General features: G+C 36.2%; 1 protein-coding gene across 1 annotated transcript in view; it reads right to left on the bottom strand.

The window, feature by feature from the left end:
- LOC139733257 (angiotensin-converting enzyme-like) overlaps positions 1-22,727 on the bottom strand; it is a 101,294-nt gene that overhangs the window by 61,151 nt on the left and 17,416 nt on the right. Inside the window, exons 3-9 of the mRNA XM_071644097.1 lie at positions 20,613-20,805; positions 12,724-12,854; positions 9,929-10,092; positions 8,390-8,577; positions 7,057-7,248; positions 5,478-5,613; positions 4,576-4,707 (exon numbers count right to left, since the gene is read on the bottom strand). Coding sequence (XP_071500198.1) covers positions 4,576-4,707; positions 5,478-5,613; positions 7,057-7,248; positions 8,390-8,577; positions 9,929-10,092; positions 12,724-12,854; positions 20,613-20,805 — 1,136 coding nt within the window. The remainder of the gene's footprint in view (positions 1-4,575; positions 4,708-5,477; positions 5,614-7,056; positions 7,249-8,389; positions 8,578-9,928; positions 10,093-12,723; positions 12,855-20,612; positions 20,806-22,727) is intronic.

The raw sequence follows: 22,727 nt of genomic DNA, 5'->3' as shown, positions 1-22,727 counted from the left end.
AACCGATTGTAACTACAAACCTCCAAATTGTAAGAGGAATTTCGATTTCTACACCAAAAATCAACAACAAACCTGTCCTTGTTATATTATTCATATCTTACAACACTTTTGAATGAGAGACAAATAAAAAATACATGAAATACTTGCAATTTCGACTACCTTACCTAAATCATTTGTTTATATCAGAGACATTTGCTTTTCCATCAGAGACGTTTCGGCAGTAAGTTTTCACTAGAATGAAACACCAAACTCCCTATTTTAAAAGATGCTCGTAACTCAACATTCCACATTCATTGAGAAATCATTTACTTAGGCATATATGTCAAGAATTGTTTTTGTTTGTGATGACCACTACTTTGTATTTCACCTTCCGGTGTATACGAAGGTGTGCCCACATGCTATCAATATTGTATATGTTTTCTTTCAAATGTAGTCCAAATCTATAACAAAGGTAAACACGAATTTACTAATACTATTATAATTTGACCACTATACCTCAAATATGATTATATGTGTATGTCAGGCCAGTTCGGATTTTTATTAGGGACCGTACCTGGGCCACTGTTATGATGACGTCTCAGAAAGCTGTAATTAGCCTATACTCATCCTAGAAGCATCAAATTCCGCTGTGCTTTTTTGTATACTATGGCAGATATAAATTGTAAACGCCAAACTCAAAAGAATATCAACGGTGTGGTACAGCAAACCTTTGACCAAAAATGAACTGAAAACCTCTTTCAAGAGGTTGACAATGATAACATTACAATATCACATTTTACCTGTCACATCGGTCATAGGGGATTACCAATTTTTCTTTCTACTCGAAGGCGATACATAAGTAGCGTTGTAGAGGAAACTAAGTAAAGGGACATTCTTAATAGACGTTCTCTTGTTTCATCACAGATGTTAGTATTTTTCCTTTTCTCATGTATTTTGCTTACAAACCTCAAAAATGATACCACTAGAATATCTCACCTTACTTCTAAGCGAAAAAGAGTCATTACAGGGGAAATTCAGCCCAAATATGAGCTAGCCGCTGATAAGAAAGAATAAAATCTTACGGGCTCAAGAAAAATAAGGAAGTTATGACGTTTTGAAGTTTCGCTAATTTTTCAGGAAACAGCTTTTGAACGGTCATAATGAATATGCAAATGGCAAATTGAGCTTGTCATTCCCTCACAACTTGCAATAATGTTTGCACATAAAAATTTTGAAATTTGAAGTTTTTCATTCAAATATGATTATGCCCGAGGCTTAAAGCCGTGTATATCTAACTGATCACTATTCTGAAGGTAGTCAACCAGGAATAGCATCATGTTTCAGATTTCAAAGACAGAAAAATTGAATTTTCGTTATTTTTTGTACACGATCAATGGAAAATTGTGAGGTTATGACATGGTTAGCTCACTCATTTGCATATTCTTAACAACTGTACGAGAACTTGTTTGCAGAAATTAGCAAAACTTCAAAAAGGCAGTCAATTAAGGGTGCAATTAAGCACAATTAAGGGTGCAAGTATGCACTGCAGGTGTGCTGCTATTGTTACAAATTAGGTGCAAATTTGAACATTTATTTCTTAGCGTGTAAGCCTCAGATTTTACAGGCTCAAAAGCAAACGTAGTGATGTGCATTAAAAACAGAGTCCGCATTATAACATTGAATTGTATTTCCCCTCCACTTGGTATTCCATGTCCTCAATCAGTGCATGGTACCGACTGCGTCGCTTGCTACCTGAAACAGGGGTTGGGATAGTCATTATTTTGTAAACAGATGGCACCTCCAAGATGTCCGTCCGATCTTGCCAGTGCCACGGCCGTTGTCTGGAACTTGTAGGCTATACATGAACATGACTGAGCCCAAAGATCCTGAGCAGGACGAAATTCTAATATTCGGAGCATTTAGAATCCATCCGGTCTTCCCATCTTGCTGTAAGAAAAAAAAAAGATAGAGTTAAAATGATATTAAAATAAATTTATCATGCACTGGAAGAACAATGTGCGCACAAATGAACGTCTCTGATCAAAATTATAAAATCAACATTGTTTTTAGATTGCGTAAATTACCTAGAACGATGTATGTATACGAGGGTCATATACTGTGGAATAATGAAAAATCTACTCCTTATTGTAGTAGTTGAAAATATGTAAAACGTTCAGTGTAACGTCTCTGACGTAAACATCTTTGCTTATCAGTACTTAATGGGTTTGATTTTTACAAGATATTGGCATTACATTTGGATTGAGGAACCTATGTGCTACAAACATAGGCACCAATTCCCGATGATGGGTCATTGATATTGGTTTGAGAGCAGATCCTATTTGTTCAGAGAACGTCTCTGACCTAAACCTGTTTTTCTTACATTTCTGCCTCTCTCACAAAATATACGTTAACTAAAGTGACTACTTCATAATAATCATAGACTATTGACCTATTACTAGTCATAAAACATAGTTTCTATCCTGGCAATGTGTTTACACTTGCTCAATCAACAGAAAATCTTAAATTTGAAACTCTTTTACATATTTTCAACATCTTTCAGGAAGCTTCATTTTTCTTAATATCATAACACGCCCGTGTTAACTTGGTTCTACATGTTCCTATTATACTAACTGAGCCCATCCAGACATAAATTTACTTTAATGTTCTCAAAATTTTTATAGTGGATGTCTTTATTTCATGAAACAGTAATTTTCAGAGACGTTTTTCATTTTGCTCAGAGACGTTTGGTCTTTGATCTTCGTGCAGATTCTTACATATTTACTGTCTATCCTTTTTTAATTTACCTCTAATCCAAAGATTAAAATATATAATTTCACAAATTATACTGATTGGCAAATCTACGGAATAATAAATCTAATAAATTGACATAAACACCAGGACAGTTTTTGCTATTACTCACATTTTCAAGATTTGTGGGCATATCTGTCGTTGAACTGTGCTGACTCGATTCCAGGATGGCTCGTCAGTGCGTAAAATAAGCACGCAAGTAAAGTATCATGCAGTGCGAAAGTGTCAGAAGAGAGAATATCCCTTCAGAGACTTTCAATCAGGGACATTCGTTTTGATCAGAGACATTCGCCAATTCGGGTCTTCAACCAGAACTCATTTTTGAGGACAGTATGCTACTAAAGTTGCCAATCATCATAGTCGCCTGGCTCGCACTGACATACTGATAACCACTTTTTATCTCAAGCATAATCCACTTTCATCAATGGCACCATGAAACAACTGAACATCTCTGATGGTTATTCAGTATAATTTTCTTTAATGAGCCTCCACACGATTATTTCACACAGCTCACTCACAAATTTTGATAGAATGGTAGTATGGATAAGACGCTAAATAGATATGGCCTTACAAGTTTTCAGTCATCCTGAATTTTTGGCGCCAAGGAAAATATAATTCATTCAGAGACGTTCTTTTTCAGACATAAGTGAATTCAACATTTCCTGATAAGATAAATAATACACACGTTCACGGCAGAAGTACTTGATTAAATAGTTGAAGTGTGTGGGCTTCCTCACAAAGAAAAACAAAGCTGTAGAATTGCATTAGAACAAAAATTAAGACGTGTGATTCTGGGATTTTTTCGCAAATTATGCATTTTTGTCACTTTTTTCAGCTTCAAGGCATTATTTTTAAAAGAAAATGCAGTAAGAACACTACAAAGTATATATTTTCTAAAAGGTACAACCCTCCCCTACCAAATGATACCTAAAACCATGAAAAACACCCCCAGGTGACAATTTTACAAGGGTTTGAATATCGAAATGCCTGAAAATGGCTAATTGTACATCGTTCAACGTTTTCACCCATCTATGTATATATATATATTCATAATATCTATCAATTTGTCTATTCATTTATTCATCTACAGTATCTATTCATTCTGTCATCGTTAGAATACACAGGGTAGTCTGGTTCAGAGCAGAGGGGCCTGATGACATCAAAATACATTACAATATATAACTTTTAGCGGTACTGTAAAACAACAAAAGAGGTGAAAACATGAAAACATTGAAACGTGTACAGTACTGAAAAAAAACAAATGAAACAATTGAACTTTGTACCGTTCTGAGGATTAAACCAATGTGCTAAAAGACAATGAGGATGAATCAGGGCAATAATTATATGAATATGACATATATTATATATATATGTGTGTGTGTATATATATATTATATATATATATTAATATGTATACATATATTATACATATATATTCATATATATACATACATACATATATGTATATAGGCTATATGTGTGTGTGTGTGCGTGTGTGTGTATGTGTGTGTAAATATATTATTTTATTTATCTGCACGAAGAGAAAGGGAGACAATTTTATTTGTACATTTTGAAATACACTGTATGCTCTTCTCTTGGTGAAACGGCGTTTACAGACGTAACAGACTCGGACCGTAGAAGAAAACAAGTGTTTTAGAAGACGACACTCTCACAACACCCTCTACATTGTGCAAGTGGCATGACGGTATAACTGTGTCTGATGGGATGGGAAGACATGGATTTTTCACTTTTGAAATGAAGTTTGGGAAATAAAAAGGGAAATTTTACCTGACATCCCTTTCTTTGACCATGTCCATGGCAGCGCCGTGACATATCACTCTCCGGTCTGGGGGTCTGGTTACCATCGACTTGGTCCAGAAACTCGGCGGCATTGGATCCAAGCCCAGAGAAGTGAAAAACCTTCCGGAGCACAACAAATTTGAAAGATGAGTCACTTGCATTTTGCATTATAAGGGAACATAGATATCGGTAAAAACAGCAGCAGAGAGTGCAGATCGATAGCTGCTATATTCAACATAGCTAGAAGGAAGAGCCTTCCTTTTACAAAATGACGTACAAAAGGATTTATGATTCACATATGCTGCTTGAGGTTCTATTTCTTTATGCACGTAAAAACAGATGATATGAGAGTGTTGAGATTTCAGGCAAGACTTCTTTCCTTCTTTCATCCACCTTCAAGCAAAGAGTTGACGAAAAGAAAATGGGACATTCTACACATGTAGTGATATGATGTTGACTCATAATGTAACATCAATGCAATGAACGAATGCATGCCTGTTAAGTTAGATTTACCGTAACATTGAAACCCCAAAATATATGATAGATTCTTCGTTCAAATTCATGAAGTTCTTCCGTCGAGATGTTTTCATTGCAACTGATTGACAAATTGCCCTACATCGAGGTAAATAAGCACTAAATTGATCAGTGTTAACACTGGGATCATTTCAGTGCTTATTTATGTATATTAATTTGTCGATTGGTTGCAAAGTTTGTTTGCTTTCACAGATAATTGCAATCGCCGTGTGTGGGTATTGTAGATGGTTCTTTAGACCATAAAGTGTATGTAGTAATTTTATTGCCTATTTTCCATTAGTTGGTACCTGGGAAGGTCGATATTGTTGTTAGTTTGTTTGTCGTCTGCTCTTTATAGAGCGTATGTTAACAATTACCTGTTAGCAGCTTTAAACATATCATGCACCGTCCATTGCAGCTCTTTCATTTTTACAGTGACGTCAGCAGTCCCATGACCTGGGTATGGCTCAACCAGGTCGTAAATATTGTTCCATTCTTGAGCCCACATGTTACCTGCAAAAGGCATTGGCCACATTTATTAATAATTATGATGAAAACACTCGCTTCCCTATCATGTCGCGCATTGTCGTTGCACAAATGAGTTATTTTAGTCTTTTACCAAACTGCATAAATGGCTGTCTGTCCCAAGTGTTATTGATCAGAGACACAACAGTTAACTAACAGCAAATCGAGCGAAATTTCCTCTTTCCACTACATGCGCTTCACATTCTCTACAGCTAGAAATTAGGGAAAATCAGTTTTTGTGACACAGTTCAGATCCCTTTTGCTTTAATTCAATGTTTTATTCGACTCATTCATTTGATTTATTTATTCATTTAATTAACAATCTATTTATCAATTCATGTGTTTGTTTGTTTGTTTGTTTTCTTTCTTTACCCAGAGTAGCCCCATAAGTGGTTTCTACGCCGCTTTCTTGGGACCCTGCAACATGGAAACGATTAATTAATAATGCACGAAATATCAAACCTATAGGATGTTAAATCGTGCATACAGCAATATACCAATCATGCTGAAATTGCGTGTAAGTAATGCAAAGTGCTAGTAAGTCGTTGAAAATGAAGGAATAAATGTATTATGGAAAGCTTGCAGAGTTATACCCTTACATGTGAAAAGGATATCACGTTTACCAGCATCGACTATTTATGAGAGAGATAAGTATCCTCTCTAAGTTTGAGGAGAGGTGGCGTTTCAGAGTTCAGCGGGGAGCTAATTCCAAGGACGTGTAGAACTTTTTTTCCTGCTCGAGTTTTATAGTTTTATGGGATTAGAGGGTCATTATTACTGGCGCTTCGTGTACGTTCCACTATATATCAGAAGGTGTATATTGGGGTACAAAACTGGAAATACTGAATTTTTTTCTTTAGTGGTTTAAGCGAACTAGAGTAAGGTCTGGGAGAGGTATATTCATTATTTCAGATATTTGGGGGCGGACGGCGAGATGGTTTTGATATTTTAAGAAGAGGGAGGGAGGGAGGGAGGAGCCTTATTACCAAGGGGTATAATGAGTTTTTGCAAAATACGCGGGCATTCTGACATGCATGAGGTGTCTTTAAAGTAATTTCACATAAAAACTGATTTACATTTACAAGTGTTCAAACTCATCCTCTCTTCAAGAGTCGCCTAACTTATGGCCTTCAATGAAGCACCGGGCTGATTGGCACCGAGTTGTCCACTTTTGATATTAAATAACCGAAGTGAAGGTCTTAAAAGAACACGTCACTTTTTCTAACTGCGCGTGGCTATTGACCATAAACTACGTTTATCATATGTACGTACTTACACGTATATTGATATGTACTGTGATTTAGCTATTCACTTCAGGTGTCCTTTTATACATTTTATTTATGAACTGATTTCTTTCCCAACATTATGCGAGAAAAGGAATGTTGGTTCAATACATAGTTTGAGACTCCAAGATAAATTTAGGCATTTTACCAAGGAGGTGAGCTGGTATTGGGCCTTGTAGATCGACGACAGTTGCTCCGTAGACATCGAAGAGTTTTCGTCTGACATAGGCATGGAGCTGACGGTAGATCGGTTCGACAGACTTCCAGAGGAAGTCGACTTCCTGCTCGAAGACCGGATCCTCGTAACGATCTATCCAAACAGCAGCCGCATCAGGAAATCCTGTTTGAATATATCCAGGTGTGGGTAAATAAAGCATTGAGAGGGTTTCCTGCCACGCTTTAGCTCTTCTGCAAAAATAACAATTCTAGGAGCTACGCTATTAATCGAACAGGAACTAGAAAAAACAAACGCAAAAAAATACAATGTCGCATAAAAGCAAAAATGACATTACCAAGGAAGAATGGCGGTATTACTCGTTAAAACGTCTTTCGAAGAAGCTTTACCGAAATCATCGTAAGGAGTAAGAATGATTTTTCTTTTTAAAGACGGCGACCCTGGTGACTTGTAATGCATTTCTTTTTTTTTTAACAAGAATCATCTATATTCATCACCATTTAGCTATCATAGCAGATAAAAGTGCTTGGCACAGGATATCGTTGAGATGTATTCAAGTACATACAGACAAAATAATACGCAGCACTTGAGTTTTAGAAATAGAATTGCAGGTACATGTACCACACGACTGCAGATCATCTGCGTCTGCTTTACGATAGAGTAATAAGAGTTGTGCGGTTATATACATTGACATTTTCTCCTGCTACAATTGCTTTCAGAAATATCTGCACTCTAAGCCAAACATAAATTCTTAATTACCCACAAACATAACCCTAACCCTAAACTAATAACCTTATCACTAGCCTATAACCCTAACCCTTACCCTAACCTTTTATAACCCTAACCCTAACGCTAACGCTAGATAACATGCTAACCCAAACCCTAACCCAAACCCACTGGAGAAAATAAGACCGGAGTAATTGTCGCAGAAGCAAATATCGTGTCACCGAGTTGTGCATGTCTTCAACTAAGAAATTATTGCCATCCTTTGAAAAGTACTGTAATCTCAGCAGAAAGTTTGCTCTCATTGAACTACAGAGACTTTGTATTGAGCAAAAACAATAATCAAAGCAAAACCTCAAATGTGGACGAGCAGCCTTTAGATTTTTTTTCCCCTTCCTAGCATTTGATTTCGGTCCAAGCTAGCTAGCCGGGTGATATCCACCTTTCTTCTAGAAAGTAAGTAATCCACGTTTTTGCATTTAAGAGGCTTCTACTTTCTTAACTGTATATACGTTCTTATACATCTTGAAAGCAGTACATGAACACTTGACAATTTTAAACTTTATTCCTTATTATTGTATACCTCTTTTCTTTGCTGCTATGTTCGACAGGTCCACGTACTTCGTATAGAGCGCCCTCATTGGACGGCCGACGGCATCATGCCATCCCTTCCAAGCCCAGAGTAACTCTTTGTCGTTCCGCGAAGTAGCCATTATATTTTGGAGACCGGGTTCTAAGAACAGGCAGCTGGGCCTAAACCTCCTTCCCTTCCTAGCGTGGTGGTGACGGCATACTTTGCCCCGAGAGTAAATCGACTGCATTAAGCCCCGAACAGTCGAATATTCCCTTTTCGAAGAAATTTAACATTAAGCACGAGACAATTAAACTGACATTTTGGCTTAAAGTGTAATTTTCAAGTTGACTTTGATACGAATATAGTAAAATCACATGTATTGAATGATGGCGGTCTTATTAGAATCGGATATAAGTGAGAAATCTGTAAACTTTCTCAGGTTTTTCGCCAATTTCGCAATTCTTCCATTGGTTTCTTCATCAACAAAAATCAACTTTTCATCGGAGTAGTTGCAGTAATTGTTTTTCCCTAAAAGTCATCGTTGTAAGATTTTGATAGGATCATAATAAACTAGGGGAAAATACATCGAATCCTTTTTTTTTACAGATTTCTTGTCAAAAAAAATCAGGGCATATTTGTACTCAGAACAATGACAAACTTAAGAGGTAATAACATCTTCACATTTGCCGAATTAATTATGTGGTTGCAGCTAATCTGACGGTTACAGTTCGTTCTTCTGAAGATTCGTTAATCCGAAAATGGAAAAAGGTTTGTTATTCCAAATGTTCGTCTACCGTCCGAAGGTTCACTGATCCAAAAATGAAATAGAGTTCCCGATTCCGAAGGTTCATCAATCCAAAAGTGAATAAAGCTTAGTTATTCGGAAGGTTCGATGATCTGAAAACGAATTAAGGTTCTTGACTAGAAAAGTTGTTAGTACGCACTTTTTTTCATTATCAGACAGACGAATTTAATTGTTTTCGTTTTCGGATTAACGAACCTCCGGAATAAAAAAAAAATATTTTGATTTAAAATTAACAAACCTTTGAGATATAAAAATTTCGGAATAAAGCCACAAATCAACAAACCCTATTTCATTTACATGACTCCTCTGGCATTAATATCTTTAAAGGAATTTAGACTCTTTTTTAATCGTGAACTCAAGACAAAAATGCAGCTTTTTATTTTATAATTCTTCCAACAGATTTAATTTTCTTCTCCTTTATTTTTTTTCAAATTCAACACAATCTTATTTCTTCATTATTGTTGATCGATTCAGTCCCTCAGTGACATCAGTTTTTCAAATGACGTGCCACGGATGGTTAGTCTTCTCTTCAAAATTATTTTGTTCATGTCTTATCCTGATGTAGGCCTTCCTCATTCTAGTAATGTCTCCTTTCACCCGCTTGAGACATAAATAGAAATTGATAGACAAGATATATCGGCCCACAAAAAGGACCATGTCTTCGACTTTAAACTTCTGGCAGTCTTTTAATGGATTAGCAAACTTGACCGGTGAGGATATTCGTATGTTTGCTGTTTGCTTACCTGAGCTGTGCGCTAGTGCCGAATTCTACTCTCCCCACTTTGTACAGTTTGTACAAACGTCTGGTTGTAAAGTCTACTCCAATATTTTCGACGGCGATCTGATCTGCCTGTGTTGAGAGCTGTGAGCTCAGAATAGCCGTCACGTCATTCACATGCGCTTTTACCTGTAATAATTACCAAACACCGACAGGTGGTATTTAAAGGTGATGACTATAACTTAGTTTCATTCACCCCCCCCCCCCCCCCCAATTAATCTCAACTCCACTCCAACCGGCCCCTTCCCTTTAAACTTACGATGGTGTTCCACCCCATGCGAGGAAAAAAAAAATGAATTGAACTGAACTTAATTGAAACACTCATTTTGCATCTAGACCTAGTAAATATGTCTGCCCATATGACAAGATGGTTACGCAGCTGCCGGATAAACAGCTGATAATGGATATAGGTTTTCCCGGTCAATTTCATACTTTTGTCATTCAAGTTCCTATTCCGAGCATTCGATTTCACGCATCCCGGCACTGAATCAGCAATCAAATTCAAAATCCGGTCATTCGAATTCACTTTCCGAGCATTCAAATTCACTGTCGGAGCATTCAAATTCACTATCGGAACATTCAAATTCACTATCGGAGCATTCAAATTTAAGAGAGGAGCACGCATTTCATCAAAGAGCATTCAAATTCATGTCAAGCTGGCGACGGAATCTCGTCGGTCATTCAAATTCGTGAATAGGCAACCATGTTCCAAATAACTGCATTCAATTTAAAAGAAGTCTTGAATTTAGTTACTTTGGGGCCGTGTATGCATGTGTTTCTCACTTGGCTTTGAATATATTGGGATTTATGTTGGTTATTTATTTTGCAGTAGAGGTCCACCTATTAATTGACAATTTTGAACTCGCGCTTAGCAAATAGGAATATACAGGCACATTTCCCTGGGATTGGACATAAAATGGAGTTCCCACGCGTAAAAGAGTCACAACTCATGCACGTAAAAGATCCCACTTCATTTATTCATCGCAAAGAGCAAAAAATCTAAACTGGACCCCATATGGAAGACCAGCTTTTGCAGCTGAATATGGGTTATCCAGCCATCTTCTTTGATAGAAAAAAAAAATAGGCACTGTATAAAGGCCTACAGACGAGCATAATACGGAGGGTTGAGTGACACTTTCGAGGAAAAAAAAAACAATTTTGACTATATTGAAACTGATACATGAGCATTTTATACGTGTTGTCTGTTGTGTATTTCTGTCTTAAGCATTGATGAATTGTCATTATATGGTTGGTGTTGGGGCGTTGTTAGCATGCAGTATCATCAAGAAATATGATTACTAGTCGTTGTGTTGTTTGGATGCACTGCTGATTGGACATTGCAATTTGAAATTTATTGAGAAGAAAAACAAAGAATACATGAACAGAGAACAATGTAGAACATGTAAAGAATCCTAATTACACTACATGCAAGCATTCATTGGTTGTGTTGGCTCTTTTTCCTTTCTTAAAAGTCTCCTCCATTTTCCTTGTTAAATTGATTGCACGAAGTAGGAACTTGATCGTCTAAAAATGAATTTGAACGCTCCAAACAAGCTCATTGGGACTATCACGTGACTATCGTATGAATTTGAATGCACGAGTAGGAAAGTCGGTGCTCGCATTTTGAAATTGAATGCCCAATCGTGAATTTGATTTCACGAAAACGAAGTAGAACGCTCATAAATGAAATTGATCGCTCGGATTCTGAATTTGAATGCCCCAATATTTTCGCGCGCGTGCGCTGCGTGAATTTGAATGCACATTAATGAATTTGAGTGACAAAAGTATGAAATTGACCGGGAAAAACCTACTCTGCGTATTTGTATGATTATGTTCAAATTCATAAGTGCGATTTTTATCTTGGTTATGAGGAAAAGTTTTATGACAATATGTATCAATATAACCGCCTGTATTCAGATTAGAGTTTTATGAGACGAAGTTATCATGAAGAGTTTAGTATAAAATCTACTTTACAAGGAGCATAACAGAGCGGATACAAAGTTACCAATGTAACATGGGTGATATCTTGCAATGGACTTTCGAAGACACTATGTGAACAATATGACAAAGTCGTTTAAGCGCTCGGTCAGTTCGAAAGGGTGATCAAAGTGTGTCTGGCTAAACAGAAATATGACGTTAATTTATCTGCACTTATCATAATTGCCATCTCCATAACGGCACTAAGTAAAAAAAAAATATAGGTTGTGAATGATGGGCAATTTTTCATACTAATGTCAAAGAAAAAAATGATACGCCGTTTATACGTGGAGGGAGGGTCACAGAGAAAGAGAGGGAGAGGGAGAGAGAGAGAGAGAGAGAGGTGGGGGAGGAAGGAAGGGACTGAAATAGAACAAATAAATATAGTCTTGAACAAATCATTTTGCAGTTGAGTTGTTAGGGACGTATTGAGTATGCTAACAACAGGTTATTCAGTGCTAGAATAGTAGCTAAGATGAAATATGATAAAAGGCTGAAATATATATATACACTATATATATATATATATATATATATATATATATATATATATTCACAACAGTAATTCAATATGAAATTCAAAATTCTTGGACTCCGAGCACAAACCAATTGCTGTTATTCATTGATATATATATATATATATATATATATATATATATATACATATATATATACATGTATGATAAATTCTCAAGAGTAGAATGACAGAAGAGAGTGCTTGTATCTTCAGTTTTATGATACTAACCTAAATGAATTTAAAAAAAAAAAAGGATATCAACTGACCTCCGCGTTATAGTGTGTCATATTAGTCTGGTAGTTCCACATGGCTAGTCCAAGTCTGTTCTTGACCTCGACTTCACCAACATTGATGATATCCATCCACTTACGAGCGACATCGGGGTTCTCTACCCTGCCTGCATCGTGAAAGGACCCTCGTTACTATCATCATCGGCGTAAAATGTATTAGCCATGACAAACATCCAGTGGCAAACATACAACGTTTTGGAAAGAAAGATAATGATTATCGTGGTAAAAACAAAATAAATTGCTTATTTTGTTGTTGTTGTTGTTGTTGCAAAGATTAAACTAGAACTATCACTCATTGTGATTAATATACCCCCACCCACAACTGAGGAAATTAGCTCAACCAGGATTTTTTTAACTCTTTAATGAAAAAGAAAATTACCAAGGCAATGCACTGTCCAACAGTAAATAAATGTATTGCTCACTGTTAGTCAAATGTCCCACATCTCAAGTCAAGTGCTCAAAAACTGAGTGAGCCAGATAAATAAACTGACAATTTCTATGGTTTTTATTAAAAATTGTATAACCATGGCGCAACACAATGTTGGATATTAAGAAAAAAATGAAGTTTTGCACAACTATATATCATAGCCATCACATGTGCCAAATTTCAAGCCAAATGCTAACAGGATGAGGGGCTATAGTTTAATTCACAATATCAGTGTATCATTTTCATTCAAAATATACTGTTACCATGACAACACATTTTCAACACTGACAAAAGAGTTTTTGCACATCTAGGTAATGTAGAGGTAACATGTGCCAAATATGAAGCCAAACTGCTCTAAACATAGATAGTTAGGATCTAATCGAAATGTTTGTATGATTTTCATTCAAAATGCACTGTTACCATGGCAACACATTGTTCAACAATGATGAAATACAAAGTTTGCATATATCTCTGCACTACAATGGTTGCATGTGCCAAATTTCAAGCCAAATGCTCAAAGACTGAAGGAGTTACCTGAATCAACAATATTTCATATTGATTTTCATTCAAACTATGCTGTTACCATGGCGACACAATGATCAACAATGACGAAAGGTTAAGTTTGCACATCTACATACCATAGTGGTCAGGTGTGCCAAATTTCAAGCTAAATGCTCAAAGACTGAGGGAGTTGGCGGAATCCAAATGCTTTTTGGTGAAAAAATGTTGTTACCATGGCAACGCATTGGTTAACAATAATGACAGATTAAGTTTGAACATCTATATGCTATAATGGTCACCTGTGCCAAATTTCAAGCCAAATGCTCAAAGACTGAGGGAGTTAACTGAATCCAAAATATTTTTGCATAATTTTCATTCAAAATATACTGTTACCATGGCAACACATTGATCAACAATGACCAAAGACTATGTATGCTCATCTACGTACTATAGTGGTGACATGTGCCAAATTCCAAGCTTAATGCTCAAAGACTGAGGTAGTTACCCGAATTCACAATATTTTTGTATGCATTTTAGTGAAAAGCTGCTGTTACCATGGCAACCCATTGTTCACCACTGACGAAAGATTAAGTTTGCACATCTATATGCTATAGTGGTTGCATGTGCCAAATTTCAAGCCAAATGCTCAAAGAGTGAGGGATTTAACTGAATCCACGATATTTTTGTATGATTTTCATTCAAAATATGCCGTTACCATGGCAACGCATTGATCACCACTGATGAAAGATTACCTTTGCACATCTACGTACCACAGTGGCAAAGTGTGCCAAATTTCTAGCTAAACGCTTGAAGACTAAAGAAAGTTAGCTGAATCCACAATATTTTTGTATGTTTTTTGGTTAAAAACAAGCTGTTACCATGGCAACGCATTGTTCATCACTGACAAAAGATTAAGTTTGCACATCTATATACTATAGTGGTCATGTGTGCCAAATTTCAAGTCAAATGCTCTAAGACTGAGGGGGTTAACTGAATCCACAATATTTTTGTATGACTTTCATTCAAACTATGCTGTTACCATGGCAACACATACATAAAAAGTGACGAAAGAGTAAGTATGCACATCTACATACAATAATGGTCACATGTGCCAATTTTTAAGCCAAATGCTTGAAAACTGAAGGAGTTAGGCTAATCCACACATTTTTGTATGATTGGTAAAAAAAAAATTTGTTGCCATGGCAACAGATTCATCACCACACACATCAAATGTGTTTCGCAAAATATACATTACATTGATCGCATATCCCAAATTTAAACTGAATTGCTACAAAACTAAGAAATTAGAGCAATCCACAACATTTTGTAAGATTTATATGAAAATCTTCCGTTGCCATGGCAACGTATTATGAAATACTCACGAAAAAGGTCTCTTGCACATCTGCCTGTGATAGCGGTCACACATGCCAAATTTGAAGTTGATTGCTCAAAAAATGAGAAAGTTGTTCGATCCACAAGTTTTTATGAAAATATGCCGTTGCCGTGGCAACGCATTATGCGATACTAATGAAAAAGGTGTCTTGCACATCTACCTTTGATAGCAGTCACACATGCCAAATTTGGGGTCAATTGCTCAAAAAATGAGAGAGGAGTTCGATCCACAACATTTTGCTAGATTTTTTTAAAATTTGCCGTTGCCATGGCAACTCATTATGCAATACTAACAAAAAAGGTGTCTTGCACATCTCCCTTTGATAGCAGTCACACATGCTAAATTTGGGGATAATAGCTCAAAAAATGAGAGAGTAGTTCGATCCACAAGTTTTTATGAAAATATGCCGTTTCCATGGCAACGCATTATGCGATACTAACGAAAAGGGTGTCTTGCACATCTCCCTTTGATAGCGGTCACACATGCCAAATTTGGGGTAAATTGCTCAAAAAATGAGAGAGGAGTTCGACCCACAAGATTTTGCAACGGACCGACCGCCCGACCGCCCGACCGACCGACCGACCGACCGACCGACCGACCGGCCACCCGACCTCAGGATGATTCCTATATAGTGGAGCGGCATAGCTTGAAAAATTAGAGGAATTGTGCATTTTGTGATAAAAGCACCAAATTTCGCACATATGTTGACAACTACATTTGAAATAAATTCAGATATTGGGCCATCGTAAATAGCGCCCTCAACTGCCATGGCAGCCATTTTTTCAAAATGGCCGCCATAAATGCCATTTTTCGTAAAAATTTACAAATTTCAGAAGGGAAAATCAATAAGATTTTGCAAACGAGTGGGAAATAACATTCAAAATAAATTTAGTTATTGGGCTACGGAAAATTACGCCCTCAACGGCCATGGCAGCCATTTTTCAAAATGGCCGCCATAAATGCCATTTTTCGCAAAAAAATTAGAAATTTCAGAAAGGAAAATCGGTAAGATTTTACAAATGTGTGGGAAATAACATTCAAAATAAATTCAGAAATTGGCCCATCGTAAATAGCGCCCTCAACGGCTAGAGCAGCCATTTCTTTTCAAAATGGCCGACATAAATGCCATTTTGCTTAAAAATTTACAAACTTCAGAAGGGAAAATCAATAAGATTTTGCCAACGTGTCGGATATGGCATTCAAAATAAATTCAGATATTGAGTCATGGCAAATTGCTCCCTCAACGGCCATGGCAGCCATTTTTTTAAAAATGGTCGCCATAAATGCAATATTTCGCAAAAAAAAAATACAGATTTCAGAAGGGAAAATCAACAAGATTGTGCAAACGAGTGGGAAATAAAATTCAAAATAAATCTAGATGTTGGGCCATCGCAAATTGCGCCCTCAACGCCAATGGTGGCCATGTTTAAAATTGGTTGCCATAAATACCACCTTTTTTCTCTAAATTTACTTATTCCAGATGGAAAAGTCAATAAGCTCTTGCACTCAATTTAAAAATTTCGTTTGAAATATATCTTGCGCTTATGTATTACATTGTAAATAGCGCCCTCAATTGCCATTGCAGCCATTTTTCAAAATGGCCGCCATGGATTCCACTATTTTTTATTATCTGATATCACAAAAGGAAAAGTCAATAAGATTTTGCACACAATTTGAAAATTATGTTTGAAATAAATATTTGTATTAGATTCTTATAATACTGCCCTCAACGGCCATGGCCGCCATATTCCAGAATGGCTGCCACTGTCATAATCATTTTGTTTTAAAAGAAAAATCAACAAATGTGTACATAAATTGAAAAATCATGTTTAAAATCAAACAATATATCTAGATTGCATTAAATCTAGAAATTGTTCCTTCGCAAATTTTCAAGAAGAAAAAATTGGTTATAACGGTAATTGCAGCCATTTTCCAAAATGGCTGTCATAGATGTCAGCCATTTTTCAAAATGGCCACCATGGATTCCACTATTTTTTTATTATCTGATATCACAAAAGGAAAAGTCAATAAGATTTTGCACACAATTTGAAAATTATGTTTGAAATAAATATTTGTATCAGATTCTTATAATACTGCCCTCAACGGCCATGGCCGCCATATTCCAAAATGGCTGCCACTGTCATAATCATTTTGTTTCAAAAGAAAAATCAACAAATGTGTACATAAATTGAAAAATCATGTTTAAAATCAAACAATATATCTAGATTGCATTAACTCTAGAAATTGTTCCTTCGCAAATTTTCAAGAAGAAAAAATTGCTTATAACGGTAATTGCAGCCATTTTCCAAAATGGCTGTCATAGATGTCATTTTTCTTTTATGAAGATGTCCTAATGCCGGAAGAAGACAATAAACATTTTTTTTTTTTGCGCAAGTTGACAATTACATACAAAGAAGTTTAGACATTGAGCCATCATAAGCTGTGTTCTCAATGGCTATTTCAGCTATTTGTCAAATTGGCTACAATACACTCTTCTTTATTTTTGTCTTGAAAATTTGCTTAACTTCAGAAGGAGAAGACAGTAGAATACTCACAGAGACGTTATATAACCTGAAATATGGTGTTAAAGAAATCATTTGAGGAACAACTAAAATAAACAAGGCAAATGCTTAGCGATTATATCTCACCAATGATGAATGCATATTTTATGTGGCCAACATGAAAAATTTCCGAATAAAAAGAGTAATATGAATATCCAAGGATAATGGCGCCATGTATTAACTTTGACAGTAACACCATATCGTTGAATATATGGGACTATATGACGTGTATCTATTCTAAAATGTAACTTTCTAAATATTCTTAAGACAGGTACGAAAAAATGGCCTTTCATTTTAGGAAAAAAGTTAATGTACTTCCTAAGCTTCAATAAAAATACATACCTTTGATATCCATACTGTTAGCCGTCACACGCGAAATACTGCAATTAGAACTAAACTGAAAACATGAATTTAGAACCAACCCATCAATGAAACCTTTTTTTTTTAATTCAAATTTCTTTGAACACCAGATTGCATTAGATATAATGGCTGTTTAGCAGTACTCTATTGCTTTTTCCTTCTGGCATAAGCAAAGAAAAAAAAGGAATGTGTGGACGCAATTTTGACAAAGAGCTGCCATAGCCGTTGGGGACGATGTTTAAATAGTGGCTAAATATCTTCATTTCAAATTCAAATTCAAATTCAAACTTGAATTTATTTGAATTTCTTTTGTCAATTTGCACAAGAAATTGTATTGTCTTCCTCTGGCATTACTATATTTTCAAGAAATAAATAGCATTTATAGTGACCATTTTGGAAAATGGCTGCCATGGTCGTTGATGGTGTCATTTGTAATAACCTCGTATATTATTTTCCTTTGAATATGATTTTCAACATGTACAAATTTCATTGATTTTCTCTCTGAAATTAGAAAATCTTTCAAAAAAAGAAAAGAAAAATGCTGAGAAGCAGACATCCATGGCGGTCAGCATGGCCCTTGAGGGCGCCTCCTAAGAAGACCTTATATCTAAATTCATTTTTTGAGCATAATTTTCAACTTGTTTGCAAAGTATCATTGACTTTTCCTTCTGACATCAGCATTTTTTTTTTTTTTTTTTGGCCAAAAACAGGGGGGGGGGGGCATTCATGGCAGCTGTTTTGAAACTTGGCTGCTATGGCTGTTCAGGGTGCACTTTTGGATGGCCCTATTATCAAATTCAGTTTGAATGTAATTTTTAATTTTCCACCTTTGTGGAAATTCTGATTGACGTCAGCAATACTTTACGAAAAAAGACATTCATGGTGGCCATTTTAAAAAATGGCTGGAATGGCCATTGAGGGGGTAATTTACAATGGCCCAATAAGTTTACTTTTGAATGTAATTTCCCACCTGTTAACAAAATCTCATTGGCTTTCCCTTCTGATTTTAGTAAATCTTTTCGAAAATATAGCATTTATTGCGGCGGCCATTTTGAAAAATGTCTGTCATGACCGTTTAGGGCGCAATTTCTGATGGCCCAATATCGAAATTTATTTTAAATGTCATTTCCCATTTATAACCCAAATTTCATTGACTTTTCCTTTTAAAATTAGCATTCTTTTTAATGAGAAAGTGGCACTTATGGTGCCCATTTAAGAAAAAATGGCTGCCACAGTCATTGAAAGCACAATTTTCAATTGCCCAATATCTGGACTTATTTTGGATGTAATTTCCCGTTTGTCTGCAAAAAAGAGAAAAAAATGGCTTTCCCTTCTGAAATTTGCATTTCTTAACAAAAAAATGGCATTAATGGCGGATATTTTGAAAAAAAAATGGCTACCATGGCCGTTGAGGGCGCAATTTCCGATGGCCCAATATCTAGATTTAATTTGAATGTAATTAACATTTATGGGCAAAATCTTTTTAACTTTTCCTTTCTGAAATTTGCAAAATCATCGAAGAAGTGGCACATTAGACAACCATTTTGAAAAATGGCTATCGTGGACGTTGAGGGCGCAATTAACAATGGCCAAACATTCAGATTCATTTTGAATGTAATTTCCCACTTGTTTGCAAAATCTTACTGGCTTTTCCTTCTGGAGTTGGCAAATATTTTGAAAAAAAGGCATTTATGGCGGCCATTTTGAAAAATGGCTGTCATGGCCGTTGAGGGCGCTATTTCCGATGGTCCGATATCTAGATTTATTCTGAATGTAATTTCCCATTTGTAACCACAATCTTATTGACTTTTCTCTCCTAGAATTAGCAAATTTTACGAAAACATGGCATTTATGGCAGCCATTTTGAAAAATGGCTGCCATGGACGTTGAGGGCGCTATTTACGATGGCCCAATATCTAAATTTAATCTAAAGGTGATTGTCAACCTGTGTACGAAATTTGGTGCTTTTATCACAAAATGCACAATTGTTCGGCTGTGCCGCTCCACTAATATACCCCCCCCCCCTACACACTATGTGTGGGTGGGGGTATAAATATATTTCACTTTACACGTCTTTTGAATGTTTTATTGATTAAACAGGTCTGGTTCATGATCAACGGAAGTCACATGTTCTGACATTTTGGAAATACTTTAGAATAAAGCACCATAAATTCAAATTAAAGTGTAAGGGCTTCAGAGGTCTCATGAAATATGAAATATATGAAAAAGAAATACCAGCACGACTGACAGGTATATAAGAATAAATTTGCTGCTTGGATGGACGGTGGATGGGATATTAATTTAAAAAGTACATCATGATCTATCTTTATTCTTTCTTCTCTTTAGATCAGATTCAGATTTTTGTTTCATGGTTTGTGCGGTATCGGAAGGCCCGGTCAGAAGTCAAATGCGTTTGTTATGATTAGAATAAATGCACACAATATGATCAATGGCATTTCTCAGGTGATATAAATCATAAGACATAAAAGCAACAATTAACAAGTATTATACTGACAGACAGACGTACAGGCAAATATTAAGTGTTTCAAAGTTTCAAATTATCTTCTAATAGATTTTTCACATAGGGCCTAATCAATATTGACCATTCTGCAACAGAACTCACCCTCAATGAGGAAATGGGTACAGAGATCCAACTTGGGGTCTGTACAAATCATCTTCTCCAGGAGGCCCGAGGTCGTGTTGATGAGATCGTAGATGGCGTCTAGATTGATGACGTCACTCATCTCAACGCCTCTGATCGCCACGAGACAAGCCAGAAACAGTAACAAGTATGCTGGTCCTGTAAGTTTTGCCATCTGAAGTAACAAGGATGTTTAGAGAACAAAATAAGGCAATATGTAGACTGTGCTCGTGCGATCACAAGAAAGGTTTGATTTGTGGACTCTTAGCGAGGAAGATGTCAGGCGTGGCGGAATGCTGTGAAGCTGCATTCATGAAATTACGCTATAAGCTAAAAGCTGTTGATTATATACGTACATTGCAATTTGTCATCCTATATACGAATTTGTTATTTCGGTCAAGAGGTGCTGTACTTGATGGGGTTTCAGCGACAGGAAATAGATAACAAACAAACAAGGATTTGTTAATCCGAAAAAGAAATAAGGTTCTTTTTTTTCTAAATATTCGATAATCCAAAAGCAAAATAATTCGTAATTCCGAAGGTTCCTTAGTACGCACCTTCTTTTTATTTTCGGATTAACGAACATTTTCTTCTTTTTTTTTCATTTTCGGAATTATGAATCTTTGGAATAAGGAATCTTCGGAATCACGGCACAAAATGATCAGATCTAAGAACCCTTTTTCATTTTCGGACAACGAACATCTACAGGTACCTGGAATTTTCGCATAGTGTTTCGGAATAACGAACTTTCGGAAAAAACGAACCTTATTTCATTTTCTGATCGACGAAATCCGGAATAACGAGTATCACCCGTTGTCGATACCTTACAATTCCTGAATCCTCGACTTGCACAAAATTATCCACGTCTAAACGAAATATCGTACCGTGATCACATCAGCTGCGATCGGAAATAATTCACTCCCCCCGATCACATTTCCAGTGATATCCAATGTGACATCTGATCGCCATGTAGAAGAAAAAAAATGATACATCATGTGACACTGGTGCATCATAATCTTACCGTGCAAAGCAAAATGACCTCAAACGACTTTCTGGGGTTAGATTGGTGATATCTCGTGTGATTTCACTGTTCACATACTAAATGGACCATTAAGTTCTCATTACGAATCAAGTTGGAAAACCAAGGCAAGGGAAGACACAAAGCTGAGCTTTAAAGCACATTTTCCGTTTTTGTCACTCTCCCTTCTCTCTCACCCAACGCCTTAGTACACACAAATGTGAAGAAAGGGGTTTCTTGCAATTTCTCAGGAAATTAGTCACTAAGATTTGAAAGCTAATATAGATATGTTTGCTGAGTTTATTGTCATTTATTTTTCAGGGTGGTGGTCGTTATTCGAAAATGAAATAAGATTCTATATTCAGAAGATTCGTTGCTCCGAACGTTCGTTATTCCGAAGGTTTGTACAGTAATTCCAAAAAAAAAAAATGAAAAAGTGGTTCGTTATTCCGTAGGTTCGTTAATCTGACAATACATAAAGGCGAAACTGAAAAAAAGTTCATACCTTATTTCATCTTCGGATTTACGAAACTTCGAAATAACGAACCTTCGCGCATTAATGAACCTTTGGAATAACAAACTGTAAAGTTATAATAGAGATATAATGTACCAACCCTTACTCCTAAAGTTGTGACTTCATTTAATTTCATTTCTATCACCTATTGTCCATAGCATGGATATTTATTTTGTCCATATGCTTTTTACAAAATATATACAACATGATTATATAAACAATACTCTTTAAACATCCGGGTCAGAACTGACCCGGAACTGGGTCCGTTGGGGTCACACACCGTTCCGGGTCAAAAATGACTTGGAATTTGGTCATGAAGACCCCGAATGGGGTCACCCTGAACCAATTCATGACTCTGAATGGGTCATATCTGACCCCCATTCCTTGTCATTTCTGACCCGGAACGGTGTGTGAACCCAACGGACCCAGTTCCGGGTCAGTTCTGACTCGGATGTTTTAAGAGTGAACATTTACATGGCATGTAAGACATAGGAGAAGCATCATTTTGACAACATTGATCAGCACTATATATATAGTGTCTGTGTAGATTAAATTGGATACTTGG

Source organism: Diadema antillarum, unplaced genomic scaffold, assembly GCF_040938485.1.
Source record: "Diadema antillarum isolate AM-2024a unplaced genomic scaffold, OU_Dant_1.0 seq00000466_RagTag, whole genome shotgun sequence".
NCBI classification, from domain to species: domain Eukaryota; kingdom Metazoa; phylum Echinodermata; class Echinoidea; order Diadematoida; family Diadematidae; genus Diadema; species Diadema antillarum.
This window is presented reverse-complemented; position numbering and strand designations above follow the sequence as displayed.